The sequence below is a fragment of the Nerophis ophidion genome, linkage group LG13, assembly GCF_033978795.1.
Source record: "Nerophis ophidion isolate RoL-2023_Sa linkage group LG13, RoL_Noph_v1.0, whole genome shotgun sequence".
Taxonomy (NCBI): Eukaryota; Metazoa; Chordata; class Actinopteri; order Syngnathiformes; family Syngnathidae; genus Nerophis; species Nerophis ophidion.
The window spans coordinates 35,613,420-35,638,876 of NC_084623.1; the positions used below are offsets into that span (position 1 = coordinate 35,613,420).

Here is a 25,457-nt window from a genome sequence, read left to right on the forward strand (position 1 = left end):
CACACACACACACACACACACACACACACACACAAACATGCCATATTTGCAGACATTAAATGTTATTTCCTTTCTTCTCTGTCACCCATGATAGTCCGCAGTCTGAATTGCATGAAAAGCCAGCCACAGCCTATTGGTGTCTGTTAGCGATGTTTTCTTATCATGGGGGTTGTAGCGGCCCGGCAGTCATGGACTATTACTACAATATGTCTTATTTTCGACTATAGACATTGAATAAAATACCGGTTGTTAGCTAAAAATCTTGAAATCAAAAAATGCAAATACACTTAAACGGGTTAGATACATTTCACGGACCAATGTATTCGCCAAAGTCATTTGAACATATACACATATACACGACTTACTTTTCCAAAGATAGGTGTCAAGTGGCTTCACGCTGAAAAAAACAGACAATTCCACATAGTTTCCAATGTTATTCTTTGAGCGTAATGGAGCATCACGCAGTATTTTTTAAAGTCTTCTTCCTTGTTTCTAGCGACACCAAAACACGATCACTTTGAGGTTTTTTTTATTTGTTTTTGATGAACTTTAATCAACGTGAAAGGATTTAGTACATTCACCTTTCATTATCAATACATTGAGTGTGATTGTTTAAAACATGCTCACAACCAAGATTTTAATGAGTTGTGTTGCTTTTACACACTTTTGTAAATTTAAAGACACCCTTTTTTTTTTTTTTTTTTTTTTTTTAGAGGTTTACCCAAAGAGCTTTGGGTAAACCACAATTTGCATTCAGTTGTAGTCCAAAGTTGGAGTAATTGTGTTACTTATTTTTTCTCTATTCTCTTGTTGTGGGGAAGACTGGCTCGTACATGCACATGCATGCCGAAATCAACCGCTGTTGCCTTTTTTTCAGGATTCTTTACTATAGTGACTGGTAGAGGTGAAGTGAATTGAATAATATTTATATAGCGCCTTTCTCTAGAAACTCAAAGTACTTAACAGAGTGAAAACTTTTATCTACATTGTTACATTTAAACCAGTGTGGATGGCACTGCAAGCAGGTGGGTAAAGTGTCTTGGCCAAGGCCACAACTACAGTGACTAGGATGGCGGAAGTGGGAATCAAAACTGGAACCCTCAAGTTACTGCCACGGCCGCTTTACCAACCGAGCCACACCTCCCTAGGTCTGTGCTCTTCGAGTGCTTTTTTCGTTTAAGTATAGGATCTCCTGTTCACGCACGCACGCACGCACGCACACACACACACACACACACACACACACACACACACACACACACACACACACACACACACACACAGTCTTGTATTTGTTACCTTCTTGAGACCTCCGAAAAAATGCCTTCATCTTTAGGACCACCCTTTCTAGATATATAAAGATTTGTCTTTACAACATTAATAATATATACATACTATCATACTATACATACATGCAAATATAAAAAAGTTAAGCTTTTAGTTATGTTTTTAAAAGGTTGTTTATGTTTGTAATTGATTTTCAATCTTTGTTATTCCAGTATAAAGTTAAAGTTAAAGTACAAATGATTGTCACACAAACACTGGGTGTGGTGAAGTTTGTCCTCTGCATTCGACCCATCCCCTTGGTCACTCCCTGGGAGGTGAAGGGAGCAGTGAGCAGCAGCGGTGCCGTGCCCGGGAATCATTTATGGTGATTTAACCCCCAATTCCAACCCTTGATGCTGAGTGCCAAGCAGGGAGGCAATGGGTCCCATTTTTATAGTCTTTGGTATGACTCGACCGGGGTTTGAACTCACGACCTATCGATCTCAAGGCGGACACTCTTAACCCAGGGGTGTCAAACTCACTTTAGCTCAGGGGCCACATGGAGAAAAATCTATTCCCAAGTGGGCTAGACTGGTAAAATCACGGCACGATAACCTAAAAATAAAGACAACTTCAGATTGTTTTCTTTGTTTAAAAATAGAACAGGCAAGAGAAGTTAAGTCCCTACCTTTAGTCAAAAGTGATTTATGACCCCCCATAAAACAATGATTTATGACCCTCAAGGTCAAAGGTCAATGATTTATGAGGGGTCAAGTTCAAAGGTTAATGATTTATGAGGGGGTCAAGGTTAAAGGTCAAGGTTAAAGGTCAGGTTCAAATGTCAGGTTCAAATATCAAGGTCAAGTGGGTGTGGCTTACCCGGAAGAGGGTGGAGTTAAGACCTGCGGTGGGAGTGGTTAAACCAGGAAGAGGGTGGAGTTTTAAACAGAAAGAGGGCAGAGTTAAGACCTGCGGTGGGAGTGGTTAAACCAGGGAGAGGGTGGAGTTAAGACCTGACAGGGAACAGAGGAGGGTTCAGTTTTTTTAAGAAAGCAATGTCATCTGAGCAGCATGTGACCATATATTTGATAGTTTAAATGTTTACGATCGTTTGAAACAACTTCCAGATTTCGATGTATTGATGGCTGGGAATGTTACGTGTGGAGATGTGGACACGCACGCACTTCACACACACACACACACACACACACACACACACACACACACACACACACACACACACACACACACGAGGGGTACAAAAGGGCAGTGTAAGGCTTAGTCATTATTTGGAGCTTTATACGTTAGCGTAAAGACTTTGTTCGATTCGGTCATGATTAGTGAAACGCCTGTTTCGATTTATAAAAATAATAAAACTTACATTGACGCTCCGCAAAAAAGTCGAGTGTTTCTAAATCGTATTCAGATGCCGCCGACCGAATCTTTGCGTGAGAAATGGGATTTGGAAGGGGAGGGATCTTTTGGATTTGTATTCAGATACGAAATGGGGGATATCTGCTTATTTCAGCTAAAAGAAAGAAGAGACGGAAGCCCTTTCTCGATATTTTCATCGTTATCTATCGTGGATTGGGAAGTTTTTGGTGGACACGCACACACACGCACACACACGCACACACACACACACACACACGCACGCACGCACGCACGCACGCACGCACGCACGCACGCACGCACGCACACACGCACACACGCACACACGCACACACACACACACACACACACACACACACACACACACATTCGTACGCACTGAAACAACTTCCGTACCTCACGAAAACATATTTAAACAGATGGAAAAAACTATCGCAGAACACAGTGTCACGTAGCAACTGGTCTTTACGGTCGTTTGAAACAACAGGTCAGTTTGGGGGACAAAAGGAGGGTTCAGTTTTTACTGACCTCCCATCTGACAGTTTAAATGTTTATGACCGTTTGAATCAACAGGTCAGTTTGGGGTACAAAGGAGGGTTCAGTTTTTATGGGAGCTTGAGAATTTCGTATGAATAGAAACTGGCCACCCATTTGACCGTTTAAATGTTTACGACCGTCTGAAACAACTTCCATACCTCACGAAAACATATTTAAACAGATGGAGAACTAGAGCAGAACACAGTGTAACCGCGATTTGCAAAATGAAAGGTAATTTCTTTTTTTTTTTTTTTCATTCCTTGTAACACGTCTGTTTAATGTTACTATAATAAGTATTTATTCGAACTAAAAACAGTCGAACATCGAGTTGAAATTCACCCACCACCAAGGGATCTCCTAACAGAGTCTCCAATCCTTTTGTGTAAGTACCGATTTTTTTTTTTTTTTACTGTATTCATTTCATTACCTCCGTTTTTACCACATTATTAGACAATGGTTTAACTCCGTTTAAGCATTTAAACGTTAAAAGCATTGCACGTGTACGACGATGTAATACCTTTTTTTTTTTTTAACAGCCGATGACGACGAAGTGAAAGACGAAGAACTTTGTTTGATCGATCTTACAAAGTTGGAAGATGATTATCGAGGTGTGTTTAAACCTTCGAATTATTTAATATTGTGTGTATTCATTATTTTGTTTTATAGAGGATTCGCCGGAAGAGACCAACGCGATCCCTTTAACCCAATCGCAGTCTGGTGAGTCAAATAATTCTCATTTTTACAAGAAAAAAAACATGCGGTATACGATACATATATACATATATTTACTTACAGATTTTCCGTTTACATCTCTTGCTCACTGGTCTCCCTTAACGCTGGAGGGTCCGTCAACGGCCATTCCAGGCAGAGAAGGCTTGATTGCGCCAAAGACTCCAGACATCGAATCCTTGCTCCGTGGGGAAATCATCGAAAACGACGGTGAATGTCCAACAGGCACCCGCTGTAAGTTTTTCTCGTTTTCTGTAAGCTTTTTAAGATTCTCAGGAGCTTTAAAGAGCTCCTCTCATTCCAATGTCTTTCGCTCAAATGAATTTCGCGCCTAAGGGGAATGGGCGGGGACTGATTCCGGAGGTGGGCGGTTGTTTCCGGCTATGCTTGCATGAGTGGAGATGACAGCGCCACATGTGGTTAAAGCCGGTATATATTAATTTTTTTTTTTTTTTTTTTTTTTTTTTTTTTCCACAGGCAACAAACGCAGGAGGAAGCGTAGATGCGCCCGCCAGCTCGACAAACATGATAGAAACAGAAGAAGGCTGAAACAGTACTATCGTATACTGGCTCGCACTCTCATGAAGATGGCAGACATGATTTGATACATACTGGTTTGTTATATCTGTTCCATTCGAATTATTTTTTCTTTTTTTTCTTTAGAGAAATATAATGGGTGTAGTTCCATCTGAATTAGATGTAGTTATTGAAGAAGATGAAGACGTTTGTAATCATCATTTAGATCCAAACAACCAGATAGAATGGGAACCAAACAATGATCCGTCTTTGCAAGATGATATTAATGTGTTAAATTCAAACACAAACACACAAGCCTCTACACAGCATCACGATGTGTTGGGAGGGGCGACACCCTCGGGGGAATGTTTGGATTTTTCGGAGGTGGTGGGGGTCATGCAGAACCAACCGTCAACGGCTGACCAATCAATTTCAAATGAGACCCAGAGGGGTGATGGGGTAAATGTCTTGAGGAGGGAAACATTCAACAATATACAACTATCCAGCGTTTTAACTTTTCCTCAAAACAACGATGTAACAGATTACGCCACATTTTACCGCGGAGTCTTGGGGAGCCTTAAAAAGCTGACACAGATGGTAACTAAGGAAGCTAGACCCGGCGATATCATTCAATTGGAGTTATCCGGTGAAAGTGCAAATCAACACACTTCATTTACATTTCGAAACGATGCCGGGGCTGTGATGAATGCTTTTCAAGATGTGTTAGATCTGTTGGTACAATCAAACGTTGAAATATTGAACGATGAAGAAATACAGGTGATGGTCCAGGTGATACATAACCCTCGAGGTGGTGTAAGAAGAAAAATCGAAACCCTTTTGGAACATGAAATCCGCAGAAAAAAAGCTCGTTATCTTTACAATCCATTAAACTCGAATAATCAACTATGTTTTGCCATTAGCCTAGCAAGTCTGTTACATCCTGAATTTACAGATAGCCAGGCTGTGGCGGAGGCTGAAAAAATACAGAGAAAAGCGGGCTTAGACGAACAGACTTCCGTCACTTTCAGTCATATTCGTGAATTTGAAAAAGTGGTACGTCGTAAAATTGTCATACTGTACAGAGAAGAGGGCCAACGACCCCTCTCACGGTTCGAGACGGATTACCCCAAATCAGAAAATCCGTTGTATCTGTATTTATCTCAGAATCATTACAGCGGTATCATTAACATTAAAGGTTTTTTGTCAAAACCGCACGTTTGTCACTACTGTTACCAAGGGTACGACAAACCCGACAGACACAAATGCGACGGCTATTGCTTGGTCTGTACACAAAACGGGTGTGTAAAAATAGAGGGGAAAACTGTGCTTTGCAGGGATTGCAACATGTGGTGTCGTTCTCCTGCATGTCTCCTCAGACACAGGGTAAAACACCGGGTTATGGAAAAACTCGTCAGCAACTGCGATCGGCGAAAGAAATGCCTTAAATGCAACCTATTTTACGATGTACCTGTGGCTACAGGTATCGCTAAACACACGTGCCCTAAGTTAAAATGTCAAATATGTAAAGAAGAGCTACCTCGCAGTGACTCAGAGACACCTGAAACACGACATCTTTGCTATATACAACCCCAACCACGTGAAGTAAACCACAATGATAATATCATATTCTATGATTTTGAGACGTTTGTCGATGACAATCACACTCACATTCCCTTTCTAGTCTGTACCAAGACGCTGCAAGGAGAAGAGTGGTGTGCTTTTGGACTGGATTGTGTTACAGTTTTCCTCAATCATTTCAGGAAACCTCGTTATCTTAAATCTACATTTATAGCCCACAATTCGAGAGGATTTGACGGTTACTTGATTCTGAGAGGCATGGTACGGCTGGGTATAGCACCCTTAATTATCATGCAGGGGAGTAAAGTTCTCTGTTTTAAAGACCCTGATTTTTTGCAAAAATACATTGACTCGCTTTCCTTCCTTACCATGCCGCTTAGCGCTATGCCAAAAGCGTTAGGACTCGGTGATTGCTGGTCCAAGGGGTATTTTCCTCACAAATTTAGTTCGGAGGAACATTTAAATTATGTCGGAAAATACCCCGCAATCAGCAATTACGGTGTAGAACGCATGACACCTGTTGAACGCACCAAGTTTGAGACGTGGTATCAAAATGAGAAAAGCGAGGTCTTTGATTTTCAAAAACAAGCGGTACACTACTGTAAAAACGACGTCAATGTTCTTCGTGAGGGTTGCATCAAATTTAGAGCCGAGTTTACGAGCGAGACGGGTGTTGACCCCTTCTCCCGTATCACCATAGCCTCGGCCTGCATGAAGGTGTTTGTGACTAATTTCCTCGAGCCGCGTTCTCTAGCCATACCTTCCCCGGATAACTACCGAGGGTTGTGTAAAAAATACTCACACACCAGCATCCAATGGTTAGAATGGGAGTCGCATCGTCGTGGTATTTTCATTCAGCATGCTTTAAACAAAGGCGAAAAACAGATGGGGGCATACTTTGTGGATGGGTTTGCTATAATCGGTGGCAAACCATTCGTCTGGGAATTTCAGGGGTGTTTTTATCACGGATGCCCGACGTGTTTCGAACCCGGTGCTGTATGCCCTTTGACAAACACACCGTTCGAGGAGTTGCACAAGGCTACCGAGAAAAAAATGAAAGCGTTAAAGCGTGACCACAAGGTCAACATCATCGTCATCAGAGAGCACGAGTGGAATGAAATGAAAAAATCAAACCCTAGGGTAATAGACTTTCTCAAAACACGCAATTACCCCGCACCTCTCATGCCTCGAGACGCTCTTTATGGAGGTAGGACAAGCGCCTTTTGCTTGAGGCACACGGCGGGTGAGAACCAGCGTGTATTGTATGAGGATGTCACCTCTCTCTACCCGTACGTCAACAGCGCATTTCCTTACCCCCTGGGTCATCCTGTCATCATCCACACGGATTTTGACGATGTTGGAAACTATTTCGGTCTGGTCAGAGCCGTTGTTCACCCTCCTCGAGGTCTCTATTTCCCTGTGCTACCCTACAGAACGGTCAAGGGTAAACTAGTGTTTACACTTTGCCGCACATGCGCAGAAAACAATAACCAGCAGGAACCCTGCGAACATGATGAGGAAGGAAGGGCATTGACGGGAGTCTGGGTCACGCTCGAATTCAACAAAGCTTTACAGTTGGGATACAGAGTCGGTAAGATTACGGAGGTGTGGCACTTTGAAGAACGGAGCGAAACCGTTTTTACGGGTTATGTTCAAACTTTCCTAAAGGGTAAGCAAGAAGCTTCAGGGTATCCCAAAGAAGCCGTCGATGCAGAAAGCAGGGAAAAGTACATTCGTGAATATCGTGAAAATCAGGGAATACAGCTGGATGCTGAAAAAATCGAACCCAACCCTGCCAAGAGACAAATGTCAAAACTCTGTTTAAACAGCCTTTGGGGAAAGTTTGCGGAGAGGTGCAATAGAACTCAGACCACCTTGGTGAGAAAAAGTGAAGTATTTTTCGACTTTGTATTTTCAGGAAAATATCAGGTTGAATATTTTTCCTTTCTCAACGAGCAAATTGCTATGGTGCAATGGCAATACAGTAAAAACAGCGTGGTGCTTCCCGGTAACACAAATAATGTATTTGTCGCTGCTTTTACCACCGCTTACGCACGTTTGAAAATGTACGGTTACCTAGAGGGGTTGCAAGAGAGAGTTCTTTACACAGACACCGATAGTTTAATCTACACGGTAAACGAGGGGGAAGTTTCTCTGGAGACGGGGTCCTATCTAGGCGATTTGACGGATGAGTTGGGAGGAGACAGCATTCACGAATTCGTCTCCGCCGGTCCAAAGAGTTATGCCTACCATACCCTGCAGGGTAAAAAAACTGTGCTGCGTGCCAAAGGAATCACTCAAACCCGCGAGTGTTGTGAGAGGGTCAACTTTGACAGCGTTAAAGATTTGGTGGAGGGCTATCTGGAGGAAGACAAAACAGGTGCGATCTACACCCCTCATCACCAAATTGTTCGTGATAAAAGGGGGTTCCTTTTAAATAACTCGTCTTTCGAAAAAAAGTTTCGAGTGGTGTATGACAAAAGACGTCTCTTTCCCGACGGGAAAACTTTACCTTTCGGGTATTAGAGAGGAAATGGAAAAAATGGAACGAGTAGACTTTGATCCCAGATTTCATACACCTTTTTCATGCCTGGTTGTAGGACCTAGTGGTTGCGGAAAGACTTTTTTTGTAAAATGTGTATTGGAAAATTGTGAACACGTCATGAATTCTATACCCGACAACATTGTGTGGATTTATACATCTTTCCAACCCATGTATGCTGAATTAAAAAAGATGAATAAAAAAATAAAATTTGTTGAAGGACTGCCTGATTCCTTTGAAGATGAAAACTTGTTTCCGGACGATCAGACCCATTTGGTGATTTTGGACGATGTTATTTTTCAAGCCTCAAATCACCCCGAAGTGGTTAAAATTTTCACGCAGTATAGACATCATAGAAATATGAGCGTTATGATGCTGACCCAGAATGTTTTTCATCAGGGAAAATTTTCACGCACCATTAGCTTAAACTGTAATTATATGATACTGTTTAAGAATCCGCGGGACAGATTGCAGATTAACGTGTTGGCACAGCAAATGTTCCCCGCACAAAAAAGTTTTTTCTTGGAAAGTTTTGCGGATGCTACTTTGGATGCTCATGGCTATTTATTGGTCGACCTGACACCTTTCTGTCCAGAACAATACAGAGTGAGGTCGGGCGTGCTTCCGCACCAGTGGCCCGTTGTCTACGTGCCAAAAACATAATGTCAAAGCGTGTAAAGAGGAACGGTCCCATGTTAAAAGCTCTGTACCATGCCACACCACAAAAACGTCGAGATATTCTGAGTCACGGCTCACCAGACTTTATCCAGACGCTGTGTGAAATTGCTTTAAACATTCTGAAGGGTAATGTGCCCTTATCACCGTCTCAATTTGCTCAGCTTAAAAAACAAAAGAAAATCATCCGACTGCTGGCTGATAAAAGGACTGGACTGAAACGCAAACGCCAGACTCTGATGAAACAGTCGGGCGGTTTTCTTCTACCCTTACTGGCCACCGTCGTACCGTTTATAGGGAATCTTATCGGTGGATTGAGCGGAAAAGGTTGAAGATGAAAAAGGCTCAAAAATTGTTTCTCCTATCCCCCCAACAATTAAATCGTCTGACTCGCCCGGAGCCGACCATCAGAGACTCGGCGGAGGATGATCTAGATGTTAAAATGAGAGCCGTCTTAAACGAACCCGGAATGAATCCTCATGAAAGAATAAAAATATACGATACCCTGCTGCAGAGATATCTCGGCCTGTTGAAGCAGGGGCAACGGGAGGAGAAAAGGATGACTCTGACTTTACACAAGGATTTGCGGGGTGAACCATGGAATGACTCTGAGGATAAACCGGAGGATAAACCAGAGGATAAACCGATGGATAAACCGGAGGATAAACCTCGGAATACTGGCGGGGGGTCAAAGGATGTCACGATGATCGAAGTTCTGAAAATCCTCCCCCGACGCGACCGTAACAACGCCGAGTACATTATGAAAAAATTATCCGAGAATGATAAGGGGTGGACCTCTAAAGGAGAGTTTGTTCAAAACGGTACACCGGTGCAGGGATCTCATATGATCGATTTACTGAAACACCTGATGCAACGGTCCAAAAATCCACAGACCCGCACGCCTGAGGGTTGGAGAAAATTTTTAACAGCGTTGACGGAGCTAAATGTCCCCACATCGACCATTCATAACCCCAGAGCACGAGATCAATACAGACGTCTGAAAGCGGATGGAGAGTTTGAATCAGAATGGGTGGAAAAAGAAACATTTCTATCCCCCGAGAGGAAAAGAAGAGGTAGAAAAGTGACATTGTCCCCACATTGGTTAAACCTTGAATGAATGATGACAAAACTCTTGTTTCAATAAAATGTTTTTTTATTCATCAAACGCAGTGTGTACAGCATTTTCATTTCAACGGTTCAAAAAAGTTTCTAAACAACAGACGTCTTGTACGCCACAACGACTACTATTATTCTTATTCGTGCTAGTACAACATTGAATTTTTTTAACCAGGGTATATGCTTCAAGATCATTTTTTACTACATCATCTGTGTATAAAGACAAAACTTGTTCAAAAGACAGTCCGCAAAATCGATGGTGCAGATAATAAACGCAGTGTTGACCGCACACTGTGGACAAAGGGTGTTGAAGCTGTAGGTTGTGGTACAATATACGGTCAGAACGATTTTCCAAAAAGTTCAAGATGCTCCGAGGGTAGTAATCAAAATCGGGAGAAAATCCATAAGAATCAAAAAAAGTGGCGGTCCCATCTTCCTCCAGAGTCATCGATAACCAGTGCTCCCCCGGTCGATGTCCTTCGTGGGTGTTGACGATAAAGTAGGAGGGTGGGGTAAAGGAGCGAGTCAGTGAGGGGAGTTGGTCGGAGGCCCATACACCACAGAAAACATTCCCCAACACTCGTCGCAGAAGCTTCTCCAGTTGATGGTTATTCATCTCCGTCGTCAATAATAATCCACCAGCACTTGTCGTTTGGAATCAATTTCCAAAATAGAATCGTAACATGCGTAAACCACAAGAGTGACCGTGTTGGGTAAGGGTACTCTGAATCTCATTTCCAACCTCAAAGTGCCATTAGAAACCCGAGACAATGCGTCGCTGTCCTCTCCCGGATTGAGATTGAACACAAACAGCGAATAACCCCGTTCAAAATCTTGTCTGTTGATGCACAGAGGTAAATCTTTCATATGCCTCCCTGTAGCGGTAAACATGTTGTAAAACTCTCTGACCGAAGCCCCCTGGTTAAATTGCGGTTGGAAAGCTTTGGAGGGAATTTGTTTTCCCGCGTGACAGAGGGTGATGTATTCAGCGTTAAAATGCTGGAAATTAAAGGGTGAGAGATCTCTTCTTCCTGTGAAAGCTTCATGATTTACCATACCCAAAACAATGTATTTAGGCATCGTGCCCAAAAACAAATTTTCTTGTGTGCATACTCTGGAATTTTCAGGGATAGAGTAGGTTTTCACGCTGACCCGTGACAAAGGGTAGAGTGCGTTTCCTTTGAGTAAGGCCGAGGCGTGCCCCAATCGTACGGCCGGCGAAACGGTGACCTTTTTTGTGAAGAGAGAGGCACCCAGCACTTTCAGACGGAAAGTACCGTCCGCAGCCCCTGTGAGACAAAAGGCGTCGCTGGCACGCGTGAGTTTGATCCTCAGATCCACCGAGTTGAGAAGGAGTCTCTCGCTGAAAAGAATGTCTGCGTGGAGGGGTCCTAGTAGCTGAACCTCTTTAGATTCAGCCGTGTAACCGGCTCTGATGTTGAGTCCTTTGTTTGGTCCGTTCGCTGTTTCTATAGAGTCTATTGAGCCGCCGGTGTCTTTGTGGAATAACCCGGCTGAGAATTGACTTCTGAGTGTGGCTTCAGAATAGTTTAGTAGCGTTTCAATTATCGCCCTGTATGGGTGTGTGGCGCTGGATTGAGAAATCAGTCTTTCCCCGAGCATAATGTCGCATTGGCTGAAGATGGTGTTTAGAGGATAATTGATGAGACCCACATTGGCGTCGTTTGGGATATTTGATCCATCGGCGCGGGTAATTTTAACCCGCAGGTAAAGTAATGTGTCATTCAGATCCAAGTACTTTTCACCTTCTCCCGGGATGAAAAATTCAATAGGACCCCCGTCAGTGATGGCGGATAGCGGTAGGACTTCTGTGTAGGATTTATCATCGATAGACATCTGAGTCATAGGAGCTGAAAATAAATCCAGCTCGGCCATCGTGCATTCGGCCGAATTTTGATGTAAAAGAGCCATCTTTTTTCTTTTTTTTTTAAAATATATCGTGTGAGGGAACGACGGTCCTTCTCTTTGAAAACCTTTTACCGACTGATTTTCTTCTCCCCAGATGACGGCGTTTTTTACCACTCGTTGAGAGACGTCGTCCCGGGGGTCTCTTTCGGGGTTGTCTAGCCAGGACCATTATTCCTCCTGATCCGTCTTGTACCCCACTACCCATTTTTCCAACGGCATGACTGAATACGTCGGAAGCGATATTTTTTGCCGCTGTTTTAAGATGAGGTTTGACCAGGGCAAAACCTCTTTTCACCAGAGGTGATACAAAACGAAACAACCTGGAAAACACGGAGCCTATCCCACGCCCGTACATCACAGGTGAACCTGTGAAACCGGGGAGGGAACCCCCCACCTGGCTTTCGTAATAACCCACTAAACGTAGAGGGTCGTGCATGGGTTGACTCATTCTCATTGTTGTTGGTTTTACTTTCTAACGGGTCTAAAGTGGAGCTTCGCGATGGTCTTTCCAAAGGTGAAGTCGACGTGTTTGTTCTGATCAGATTTAATCTCCACCCTGATGTTTTCAATGTGATTTTTCGAGACGGGTAAATAGTAGGCGGGGTTAAAACACTTGGTGACAATCTCACCGTAAGCTCCCTCTACACTCACGATTCTCAAAAGAGGAGCATAAGCGTCGCCTACTATCTGAGGTCGCACCACGTCACTGTAACAGTAGAGATGGTAGAAACCGGCGTTTATATCCGCGGGATAGGGGGCCGACCCCCGGTCAAAGTTGATCCACTTTCCAGGTTTCACTCCCATGATGTAAGCCAGGGAAGGGGAAAAACGAAAATGAGTTTGACCCCCTGATTGATAGGAGATTCGCTTTTTAACATCGTCAAAGGCTATCCTCACATCGTTGTCAATTTTTTGTAAAGATTCATTCAGTTCATTTATGAATCGTGTAATGTTCTCATAACATCCCCCTCTCAATTCTTGACGGTAAACTATCCCCATTCCAGGATTGCTTTCAGGTCCCACCGGTGGAGGTCTCTTTAGCCATTCATAAAATGCTCCGTTAGAAACATTATACCATGAGCGAGGGTATGAAATCTCTGTTAAGGCCACCTCCCATGAGCCTGCTAAATCTATATGTTGACTTAAATCTATCTGGTAATGGGAACTTTTGTTTTCTTTAAATACGTTGAGGCTGGCGTTGGAGGGTAAGGTGAGGTAAAAACCCTCGTTGCAGGAATGATCCATAATGCTCGATGATCTTTAGACTGTGAGGCTCATCAAAGGCATCAGATTGTTTTATACATTTGTAAGGAGGTCAGCGTCCACCCAACTGTTGAATTTTTCGGGCCAGTTTTTCCAGTGCACTAGAACTTGTTTTTTGCCACCGACCGTACGTCGTTTTAGAATTTCCTCCACATGATAGCGCTTGTCCTCGCTCTCTTTTACTTTCTGCAACTCGGCTTCGTAAAAAGAACCCTCTATTATTTCACCGTCAAAATCTTTCAGTCTGTATGCCGGGGGAGATCGATGGAGACGTCGTGTTATTGTAAACACCTCGTCTGTAAAACTCTGTTCATATTTTTTATCAAACACTCCTCTCACTTTGGATATTCTCACCATATCTCCCGTGGCAAATTTGTATTTGCGTTTGAATGCTGTGAATGAGCCGTAGAGATTCTCAAACACTTGAGGGGTATTTTCCAAAGTCACATCCACCGGTTTCATTTTAATACTGCTGTGATATCCGTGATTGTAGCTTTTTACCAAGTCTTGTAAGACGTCTAGGTAGCGCCTGGTGTTGTTGGCTGTAAAATATCTCCACATTCTCCCTTTCAGAGTACGATTAAATCTTTCAACCACCGAAGCTTTGAGATCGCTGGCCGTAGAAAAATGTACAATATTGTGTTTCTTCATCAGAGCTTGAAAACTCTTGTTAAAAAATTCTTTTCCCGCGTCGGTTTGGAGTTTGCGAGGAATCTGACTTTCCCCCAACACCGATTGAAACGATTCAACCACCTCCACGGACGTCTTTCTCCTCAAAACCCTCACATAGGCCTTCTTGGAAAATACATCTATGACCGTTAATAAATAATTATAACCGTCGTTATATTCAGCCAAGGCTTGCATGTCACAGAGGTCGGCTTGAAACTGGGTTAAAGGTCGCGGGACAAAGACTCTGTTTCTTGGAAAATGAATGCGAACCGGTTTATGGAGTGTATAGGCGTCCTGTCCCGTTAAATATTCTTGAACTTTTTCTTTTGTGACACGTTGCCCCGTTTCATCCTGCACAGCTCGACGGAGTCGATCTACCCCTCCAAAACTACCCGGGTGTGCGGGTGTATGGTATGCTTTTTCCATAGCTTTCTCCATTGTGGAAAGACAAAGAGAAATGAACTCGTGTTGCTTGGTACACATTTCTTTTATTCATTCATGGAAACAACACAATGAATCTAAAACAGTTTGTTTTTATTCATTCATGGACACCACACAGCGAATCTAAAACAATTTTTTTCTATAAACTATAAACTATAATCAAGGTTTGATGTAAAACAGGTATACCGTAGGTGAATTTAATCGCTTCGTGCAGTTTTTGTAGTTCAAACAAAACGTTGACGGGGATGTCGCATCGTAGACGATACATCGACATATCAACAAACAGAGCATATAAAATGAACACGTGATAAGGAGAAGGTTGAAAAGACTTTTCTTTAGACCATTCCTTCAAAATTGATTCAAAAATGTCAAAGTCAAAAGCATGAGAGACAACGGATTTCCAGGTAGCTTCCCAGGTAGGCTTAGAGCGGGCATAATCAAGAATAATTTGTAGTTTTTGAGGTTTGTCTCGTTTTAGAACATACGCTTCCATCGCGTCAATCAACGGGTAAATAACAGCGTGGTTCTCGATGGAGTTTACAAGTTTTCTCCAATAATTACCCATCTTTTTTGTAATTATTCCAACACTCTGTCACCATATCCAGATGTCTCAAAATCGTTTCATCACCCCGTACCAACTCGTTGTACACGTCATCTATGGCCCACCAGACATTTCTCTCTGATTTCAGCTGAGACAGCAGAGAGTCGGCGTAGGATTCGACCCTTGAATCCTCAGCCTCGATGCGACGAAGCATCAGCAAGCGTTGAATGGCTTGAATGAATTTAGACGTACGCAGAGTCTTGATGAGTCCGTCGTAGTTGTACAGGAGAAAGTCCTCTTCATAGGGTTCCAGGCACGGGTGGTTTCTCTGGCTCGGATGGTTCACCCGACAACCGTAACATTCGCTCTGCCTGAACTGGCGGATGGCCTCGTTGAGGAGATGAAACACGGCCGTTTTCACCGTGCTGGTGAAAAGCAACCACTTCCCCCCATCGGTTTCATCATCGATGTGCAACGGGGGGTCCAAGAGTGACAGGGATGGTGACGGGGGTGGTGGCGGGGACGGCGGAGGTGTTATGATGATCAGGTCATTCTCCTTTTCCTCCTCCTTCCTATCGTCATCTGGCAAAGACTGCGTAGCGTTGTCGGTTTTCACCCCCCATCTGCAGAAACATCTGCCGAAGCGACACGTCTCATCGTCGCTCACCACCTCCGATCCAGCCGTCGTTTCAGGAGGGTTAAAGATCTCGGCCATGTTTGCTTCATCAGTCGTGTTTACGGATGGTTTGAAATCGTCCTGTGGTATAAGACGGGTCTTTACGCGTCTGATGGTCTTGTTTGCCATTTTCTTGTTTGAGATCCGTGCGTTCAAAAAAGGGAGCCAATATGGTCTGGTCGAAAAAAAAATTGCAGGGTGGGGGTTGTTTTTATAGGGAGGGTCGAAAAAAAAGTCTCGACCAATCAAACTAACGCTATGATTTTCAAAGGGTATTGGACGAGTCGGTGGAGGGGGTGTTTCCTTGAAGGTTATTGGTTGAAACTGAAGCGGGGGAGGTCCTTTCGTCCTCCGTCGGGGGTGTGGTCTCAAAGGACAACTTTCTTCTCGTCGTCAGCATGCTTTTCCATTGTCGACTGCTTCGGAACAAGTCGTTTATTTTCTCCTTCATCGACGCCATTCGCTCTCGCCATGCCACGATGGGTACGACCACCAACGGTGTAAACACCCCGCATTCATCGTTGAAAGACTCCAGGGAAAAGACATCGGGCTCGGTCCACTGAGCCGTATAGGTACCGGTGATTTTTGGAGCACGGAGACTGGCACGTAAAAACCAACGACCCGAGGCTGAAGATTTCGTCTCCCAGGTAGCGCTGAACAGAATTCTTCTCTCATTCAACTCATCCATCGTCGGGTAAGTAAACAAGCTTCCTTTTACGCGTTTATCCACCGGTGAAGGATCACGCCACAGGAAATCGGGCATTGCCAGTCTTAAAACTTCCCAATCCACGGTAGATAACGATGAAAATATCGAGAAAGGGCTTCCGTCTCTTCTTTCTTTTAGCTGAAATAAGCAGATATCACCCATTTCGTATCTGAATACAAATCCAAAAGATCCCTCCATCCCGTACGCTTCCAAATCCCATTTCTCACGCAAAGATTCGGTCGGCGGCATCTGAATACGATTTAGAAACACTCGACTTTTTTGCGGAGCGTCAATGTAAGTTTTATTATTTTTATAAATCGAAACAGGCGTTTCACTAATCATGACCGAATCGAACAAAGTCTTTACGCTAACGTATAAAGCTCCAAATAATGACTAAGCCTTACACTGCCCTTTTGTACCCCTCGTGTGTGTGTGTGTGTGTGTGTGTGTGTGTGTGTGTGTGTGTGTGTGTGTGTGTGAAGTGCGTGCGTGTCCACATCTCCACACGTAACATTCCCAGCCATCAATACATCGAAATCTGGAAGTTGTTTCAAACGATCGTAAACATTTAAACTATCAAATATATGGTCACATGCTGCTCAGATGACATTGCTTTCTTAAAAAAACTGAACCCTCCTCTGTTCCCTGTCAGGTCTTAACTCCACCCTCTTCCTGGTTTAACCACTCCCACCGCAGGTCTTAACTCTGCCCTCTTTCTGTTTAAAACTCCACCCTCTTCCTGGTTTAACCACTCCCACCGCAGGTCTTAACTCCACCCTCTTCCGGGTAAGCCACACCCACTTGACCTTGATATTTGAACCTGACATTTGAACCTGACCTTTAACCTTGACCTTTAACCTTGACCCCCTCATAAATCATTAACCTTTGAACTTGACCCCTCATAAATCATTGACCTTTGACCTTGAGGGTCATAAATCATTGTTTTATGGGGGGTCATAAATCACTTTTGACTAAAGGTAGGGACTTAACTTCTCTCAGGCACATTCTGAAATTGTACAAAACATGTTGTTTTTTTTTATAATTACCTGTTGCGGTTAATAGTATTCTATTCTGTTGTTATTTATAATTACGTGATGATGTCATATTCTTTCTGTTTTTGTTATATTGCAATATTTTCCCCGAAAATAATGACTTTTTTATGTCAAGTTATTACTTTTTAATGCAAAATGGCAACATTTGTCATATAAAATTCAGATTTTTATCACAATATTGCCAATTTTTTGTGTTTTTTTCCAGTAAAATTGTGACATTTGTCTTAATTTTGCCAATCAAAATTCCGATCATTATTGTAATAGTGCCAACATTTTTAAGTTTTCCTGTAAAATTGTGATTACGACTCCTTTCATAAACTTGCCAAAATGTTAAGCTTTTATTGTTAAATTGCGACTGTTTTATAATGCACAAATGTTCAGTTTTTGTTGTAAAAATTGGACTTGCGTTGAATAAAATTATGACTTTTATAATCATACTGCCAATATTCAAAGTTTTTGTGATAATGTTCATCAGTCAACTCATTTTCAATCTATCAAGATAAAGAAAATTCTATCAAAATCCAATTACAGTAGGTTATTTATGTAGTTTGATCATTTTCCTCGACTGATGTACTACCATCATGTGGTTTATTTTGTAGATACTTTGCATTTATGTAGCATCATCTATATAGATACAAAGAATTGCTATTGCAACATCCAGTGGACACATTTAGAACAGCAGTTTCTTTCATTCAAACATTTCTGGTTGTTTTTATACTTGGCAAACTCAACCCGCGGGCCTGATCCGGCTCTCGGGCTGTACGTTTGACACCCCTGCTCTAACCAGTAGGCCAGTGGTTCTCAACCTTTTTTCAGTGATGTACCCCCTGTGAACATTTTTTTAGTTCAAGTACCCCCTAAACAACGCAAAGCATTTTTGGTTGAAAAAAAGAGATAAAGAAGTAAAATACAGCACTATGTTATCAGTTTCTGATTTATTAAATTGTATAGCGTTGCAAAATATTGTTCATTTGTAGTGGTCTTTCTTGAACTATTTGGAAAAAAAGATATAAAAATAACAAAAAAAGTGTTGAAAAATAAACAAGTGATTCAATTATAAATAAAGATTTCTACACATAGAAGTAATCATCAACTTAAAGTGCCCTCTTTTGGGATTGTAATAGAGATCCATCTGGATTCATCAACTTAAATCTAAACATTTCTTCACAAAAAATAAATCTTCAACATCAATATTTATGGAACATGTCCACAAAAAAATCTAGCTGTCAACACTGAATATTGCATTGTTGCATTTCTTTTCACAGTTTATGAACTTACATTCATATTTTGTTGAAGTATCATTCAATAAATATATTTATAAAAGATTTTTGAATTGTTGCTATTTTTAGAATATTTAAAAAAAATCTCAAGTACCCCTTGGCATACCTTCAAATACCCCCAGGGGTACGCGTACCTCCATTTGAGAACCACTGCACTAAACCACTGAGTAGTATGTCCATATATACATATTTATTTATTTTTTTTTCATTAATTTTGACCAGAGGTGGCGCATTTCAATTTCTTACACACACTTGATATTACATTTGTGGGCCAGAGGGGGAGCATTTAAAATTTTTAAACACACTTGTTATTTCATATGTTGAGCAGAGGAGGCGTACCTTTAAAACAGACACACAGTCAATTTGAAAAATCCCTCCTTTTTGGCACCACCCTAATTTTCATGGATTTCACCACCAGGGGTGCAAATGAGACATTCTCTATTAGATGCAATGGTTTTCTGTATTAGAGATCATGATTTATGTCCTAACTTGTTCACCTGCCCTCATATGAAGGATACTTTTCCTTGTTGATGTATCAAGAAGGGGAGAAATACAAAAAGACACACACAGTTTTATGTTCGATGGTCACCTGTACATTTGATTGTTTTTGTTTCCACAGCACAGAAATGGATGTATGGTGGCCTGGACAGTAACGTTTTCCTGCAGTATCTGGCCTGGGTCACATACCCTGTGGTCCTCATCACCTTTTCTGCCGGCTTCACTCAGATTCTTGCTCCACAAGCTGTTGGTACGATAAACCGAGCATTCAACGTACACATCCCTATTGCCCATCACGAACAGTCATCCCCTCTGGCTGACACTGTATTTGTTTTAAGTCCCACGGCTGAAACACAGCGAGCAGCTAATTATGTGTCTCCAAACACAGTGCGGAGCTACTCCCCTAAGGTAATAATAATCGTCTCCATTATGACAAATAAACTGCATTTCTTAGTATCATTATCAAGTCAACATGTGACACACCGAGAGCAAGGCATGAGTAGGCATGCTAAAAGTTAAGCCAGCCAATAAACAATACCAAGAAACAGTGCTTGGTAAACTTTAAGAATTGTTGATGGAACCATGTTACAGCACTAAGTAAGCAGTTGATAACAACAAATTAAAAAATAGATTGATAATACTGTGGTCTACAAAGAGTCATTGTCGCAGCCAGTGCACAGCATGTAAGAAGAGAGTGCATCATTTTAAAAATTGGCGGTGTCGATAACTAATGGCAGTATTGATAAGAATGAGTAGGTTGTAGGGATGATGTTTGATAAGAAATTATCGAGTTCGAGCCCATTATCGAATCCTCTTATCGAACCGATTCCTTATCGATTCTCTTATCGAGTCCAGATAGGTTGTAGTACATGTAAAAAAAAAAAACAATATTTGGTTTAACAAAAGCTCACTTTTATTATATAAGAAAAAAATAACATCTAATAAATATTGACTGTTGTTACCCAAAGTATATTAAGTGGGATTTTTCAGAAAAAAAAAATATATACAGTATAGAGATGCGTGGTTTGCGGTCTCATCCGCGGATAAACCGCGGGTCGGGCGGTTGACATGACGAAAAAATAGATTTTAATTAGATTCGGGCGGGTACCGGTTGAACCATCCGGAAATATTTGATATGCATGGTTCTGTGATCGGTATCCTTTGCCATTTAAAGTGCCATTTAAGACCCAAGTCATAAAGCGAAGAAGACAATAAACGACGCTATTATTCTCCTGAATGACTGCCGGTAGTCACCCAGATAATAAGTATTAGGGCGTGCTATGAAGCCATAGGCTTTGTCGCCTACTACAACATGTACGATCTACCTGTCAGTCCGGCATCATGTTGTGTGTGGCTCCCGCGGTAACACGCACACGACTGCAAGGCATACTGGGTGACACAGAGTACACTAATGGTTGTGATATAAACAATTTTAACACTCTTAGTAATATGCGCCACGTTGTGAAGCCACACCAATTAAGAACGACAAACACATTTCGGGAGAACATCCTCACAGTAACACAACATAAACGCAACACAACAAATACCCATAATCCTTTGTATCCGTGACCCTCCTGAATATATTTTACACCCCTGCGCCCCCAACACCCCCGCCCGACTCTTTCAGCATTAATGGTGTCTTCACGGATGTGTAAGTAACCCATGCCTTGGGCACTAATACACCCCCTTAATATCACAGATCCTAGCTTTTGAACTTTACGCCTATAACAATCCAGATAGTTCCTTTCCTCTTTGGTCCGGAGGACACAACTTCCACAATTTCCAAAACAATTTGAAATGGGGACTCGTCAGAACATGGAACACTTTTCCACTTTGCATCAGTCCATCTTAGATAAGCTCGGGCCCAGCGAAGCCGGCGGCGTTTCTGGGTGTTGTTGATAATTGGCTTTGGCTTTTCATAGTTTTAACTTGCACTTACAGATGTAGCGACAAACTGTAGTTACGATAACGGTTTTCTGAAGTGTTCCTGAGCCCATGTGGTGATATCTTATACACACTGACGTTGGTTTTTGATGCAGTACCGCCTGAGGGATCAAAGGTCACGGGCATTCAATGTTGGTTTGCGGCCTTGCAGTGATTTCTCCAGAGTCTCTGAACCTTTTTGATGATATTACGGACCGTAGATGGTAAAAACCCTGAATTCTTTGCAAAACTGGTGACCCTCGCCCCATTCTTGTTTGTGAATGGAAGCTGCTTTTACACCCAATCATGGCACCCACCTGTTCCCAATTAGCCTGTTCACCTGTGGGATGTTCCAAATAAGTGTTTGATGAGCATTCCTCAAATTTCTCAGTCTTGTCTGCCACTTGTGCCAGCTTTTTTGAAACATGTTGCACGCATCATATCCTAAATGAGCTATTATTTGCAAAAAATAACATAGTTTACCAGGTTGAACGTTAAATATATTGTCTTTGCAGTCTATTCAATAGATTATAGGTTAAAATGGATTTGAAAATCATTGTATTATGTTTTTATGTACGATTTACACAACGTGCCAACTTCACTGGTTTTGTAGATATTAACAGTAAATTAGCAAGTAGATTAATAATAGTTTTTGACAAAATGATACAACTAGAAATGATGCAATATGTTACCGCACACGTCAGCTGCATAATTGGTAGTATTCTTAACTGATTTTGAAAATATTCTATTAGATACATGAAGTGCCAAACAATATATGGTGATGTACATTGTTATCTCATGAGGCTGCAGTATATATTGCAATATAGATTGTAGGCCTTATCGCCCATCTCTAATACAATTTTTGTTTTTTATCGGCTCTTGTCACATCAGGTTCGGGCATTCCAGAAATGAAAACGATCTTGCGAGGAGTAGTGCTGAAGGAATACCTCACCTTCAAAACATTTGTGGCCAAAGTCATCGGCCTGACCTGCGCCCTGGGCAGTGGAATGCCGCTGGGCAAAGAGGTAATGGCTACACGTTAAGGCTGTGTTGTATTTCAACCAAGTTAAGTTGATGCCAAAGAGCTCAAGTTTTTTCACATCTGATCAACTACTACAGTGCATGTACCTCTTTCCCTCCTTTGGGGATTTGACGGTACTGCTGAATCCCAGTCCATTACATTTCTGGGTGATAATGGTCCTAGCGCCCTTTGTTCATGGACAATATTTTTCATGTCATTATGGGTTGATCCCTCACCTTTCTTTGAATCATCCTTACATCATAAGAGGTCATGCAAGGTCTTTTTTTCACAGGCCATAATCAGACGTCTGCTTACACCAGGCAAAACGGTCTGACTCTTTCCGTGAAATATTATTAAGACGATGGCTGACTTTGTCCTATTGCAAGTGGGACTATAAGAGCGGAAAAATGAAAGTCAATTCTTATCTTTGCACCTTTTCAACCAAATTATTTGATTAATTCCATGCAAAGCTACAGAGACATCTTTTTGCCTTAGGTGAGACGCTCTTGGTCGAAGTAAATAACATGCCTCGATGCATTCCAGCACATTTGTACCCTACTTTCCATTATCCCCGCAGCATGAATTACAAATGATTCCCATGGCACACCGCAGGCACATAAGTAGGTGCATGTACCGAATAAGGTAAAGACAGATGGAGAAAAGAAAAATGCTGCTAAGAACAGCCACTTTTCAAACCTAGTGGGAGGCAAAAAGGCTGTCTTGGTACTGGACTCAACCTGGTTTTGCAGATGTTGTTTACGAACTAGTTGTGGCACTTACTGTATATGCTGTACAAAAGACCGTCTAGCCTAAAGACATGGTAACAGAACACAGGAACACGGTGCCTTTTGTCTTTTTTACACTGCAGCATTTTTTGTTTGTATTTAATACAGACCTGACTCACTTTAGTCGTTCCAATGTTGATTGCCATTGCGGTAAGTAATTACCGAACTATAAGCCGAACCTACTAAGTTTTAGACTGAATTTTTTTCCCCCATATATTTTCCGTACAGGACTATAAGCCACAGATATACACCCATACATTGTGAATTGAGTTATTTACATGGAAAAATGTTGTTAATGTTTAGTCACATACCTTAATTGTTTCCAATTAGAACCTGTAACACGGCAGTAAAAACAACTGATCAAACAAAAGGGAAAGCCATTAATGTCTTGTGATTATTAATATTTTCTCCTTTTTTAATAAGGTTCTGGATGTACATGTATGTCAGGATTGTTCTTCGTAAACTCTTTGAGTTTATACCGTTTCTTAAATAGGACCAATGTAGTACATTGTTTGATTTCTTTGCTTAATCCAATCCAAAATTGACCTTTTAGCAAATAAAAAAAAATCCATAGTAAATGTTATTAAATATTTTAATCGTTTGACAGCCCTAATATAAGAGTATGTGTGTGTATATGTATATAGTATGTATGTGTATATATGTATGTGTGTTTGTGCATATATATATGTGTATATATATATATGTATATATATGTTTGTGTATATTTATGTATGTGTATATGAATGTGTATATAAAAATGTGTATATGTGTGTGTATATAAAAATGTGTATATGTGTGTGTGCGTGTGTGTGCATAAGAATGTGTATATAAGTGTATGTGTACATGTATAAATATATATGCATGTATAACTGTGTGTGTGTGTGTGTGTGTGTGTATATATATATATATATATATATATATATGCATGTATAACTGTGTGTGTGTGTGTGTGTATATATATATATATATATCTATACACAGTATATATATATATATATGCGTCTATATATGTGTATATATATATGTGTGTATATATGTGTGTGTATATATATATATATATATATATATATATATATATATATATATATCAATCAATCAATGTTTATTTATATAGCCCCAAATCACAAATGTCTCAAAGGACTGCACAAATCATTACGACTACAACATCCTCGGAAGAACCCACAAAAGGGCAAGGAAAACTCACACCCAGTGGGCAGGGAGAATTCACATCCAGTGGGACGCCAGTGACAATGCTGACTATGAGAAACCTTGGAGAGGACCTCAGATGTGGGCAACCCCCCCCCTCTAGGGGACCGAAAGCAATGGATGTCGAGCGGGTCTAACATGATACTGTGAAAGTTCAATCCATAGTGGCTCCAAGACAGCAGTGAGAGTCCCGTCCACAGGAAACCATCTCAAGCGGATCAGCAGCGTAGAGATGTCCCCAACCGATACAGGCGAGCGGTCCATCCTGGGTCCCGACGAGCGGTCCATCCTGGGTCTCGACTCTGGACAGTCAGTACTTCATCCATGGTCATCGGACCGGACCCCCTCCACAAGGGAGGGGGGGACATAGGAGAAAGAAAAGAAGCGGCAGATCAACTGGTCTAAAAAGGAGGTCTATTTAAAGGCTAGAGTATACAGATGAGTTTTAAGATGAGACTTAAATGCTTCTACTGAGGTAGCATCTCGAACTGTTACCGGGAGGGCATTCCAGAGTACTGGAGCCCGAACGGAAAACGCTCTATAGCCCGCAGACTTTTTTTGAGCTCTAGGAATCACTAATAAGCCGGAGTCTTTTGAACGCAGATTTCTTGCCGGGACATACGGTACAATACAATCGGCAAGATAGGCTGGAGCTAGACCGTGTAGTATTTTATACGTAAGTAGTAAAACCTTAAAGTCACATCTTAAGTGCACAGGAAGCCAGTGCAGGTGAGCCAGTACAGGCGTAATATGATCAAACTTTCTTGTTCTTGTCAAAAGTCTAGCAGCCGCATTTTGTACCAACTGTAATCTTTTAATGCTAGACATGGGGAGACCCGAAAATAATACGTTACAGTAATCGAGACGAGACGTAACAAACGCATGGATAATGATCTCGGCGTCTTTAGTGGACAAAATGGAGCGAATTTTAGCGATATTACGGAGATGAAAGAAGGCCGTTTTAGTAACGCTTTTAATGTGTGACTCAAAGGAGAGAGTTGGGTCGAAGATAATACCCAGATTTTTTACAGAGTCACCTTGTTTTATTATTTGGTTGTCAAATGTTAAAGTTGTATTATTAAATAGAGGTCGGTGTCTAGCAGGACCGATAATCAG

The 25,457-nt window shown here is 41.7% G+C and overlaps 2 protein-coding genes across 6 annotated transcripts in view; both read left to right on the forward strand.

Moving 5' to 3' along the window:
- LOC133564490 (chloride channel protein 2-like) overlaps positions 1-25,457 on the forward strand; it is a 361,490-nt gene that overhangs the window by 153,429 nt on the left and 182,604 nt on the right. The window contains exons 4-5 of the mRNA XM_061918842.1: positions 19,528-19,656; positions 22,221-22,354. Coding sequence (XP_061774826.1) covers positions 19,528-19,656; positions 22,221-22,354 — 263 coding nt within the window. The remainder of the gene's footprint in view (positions 1-19,527; positions 19,657-22,220; positions 22,355-25,457) is intronic.
- On the forward strand, positions 1,939-8,779 carry LOC133564489 (uncharacterized). 5 transcript variants are annotated; one of them, XM_061918840.1, is made up of 6 exons: positions 1,939-3,426; positions 3,512-3,577; positions 3,732-3,803; positions 3,862-3,912; positions 3,991-4,158; positions 4,402-8,779. In XM_061918840.1, the coding sequence occupies exons 1-6, from the start codon at positions 3,420-3,422 to the stop codon at positions 4,527-4,529; spliced, it is 492 nt and encodes a 163-aa protein (XP_061774824.1). In that variant the 5' UTR covers positions 1,939-3,419; the 3' UTR covers positions 4,530-8,779. The 5 variants fall into 5 exon arrangements, with proteins under 5 accessions (XP_061774824.1, XP_061774823.1, XP_061774821.1 ...); XM_061918837.1 differs by having other exon boundaries at positions 2,982-3,426; XM_061918839.1 differs by having other exon boundaries at positions 2,981-3,577; positions 4,038-4,158.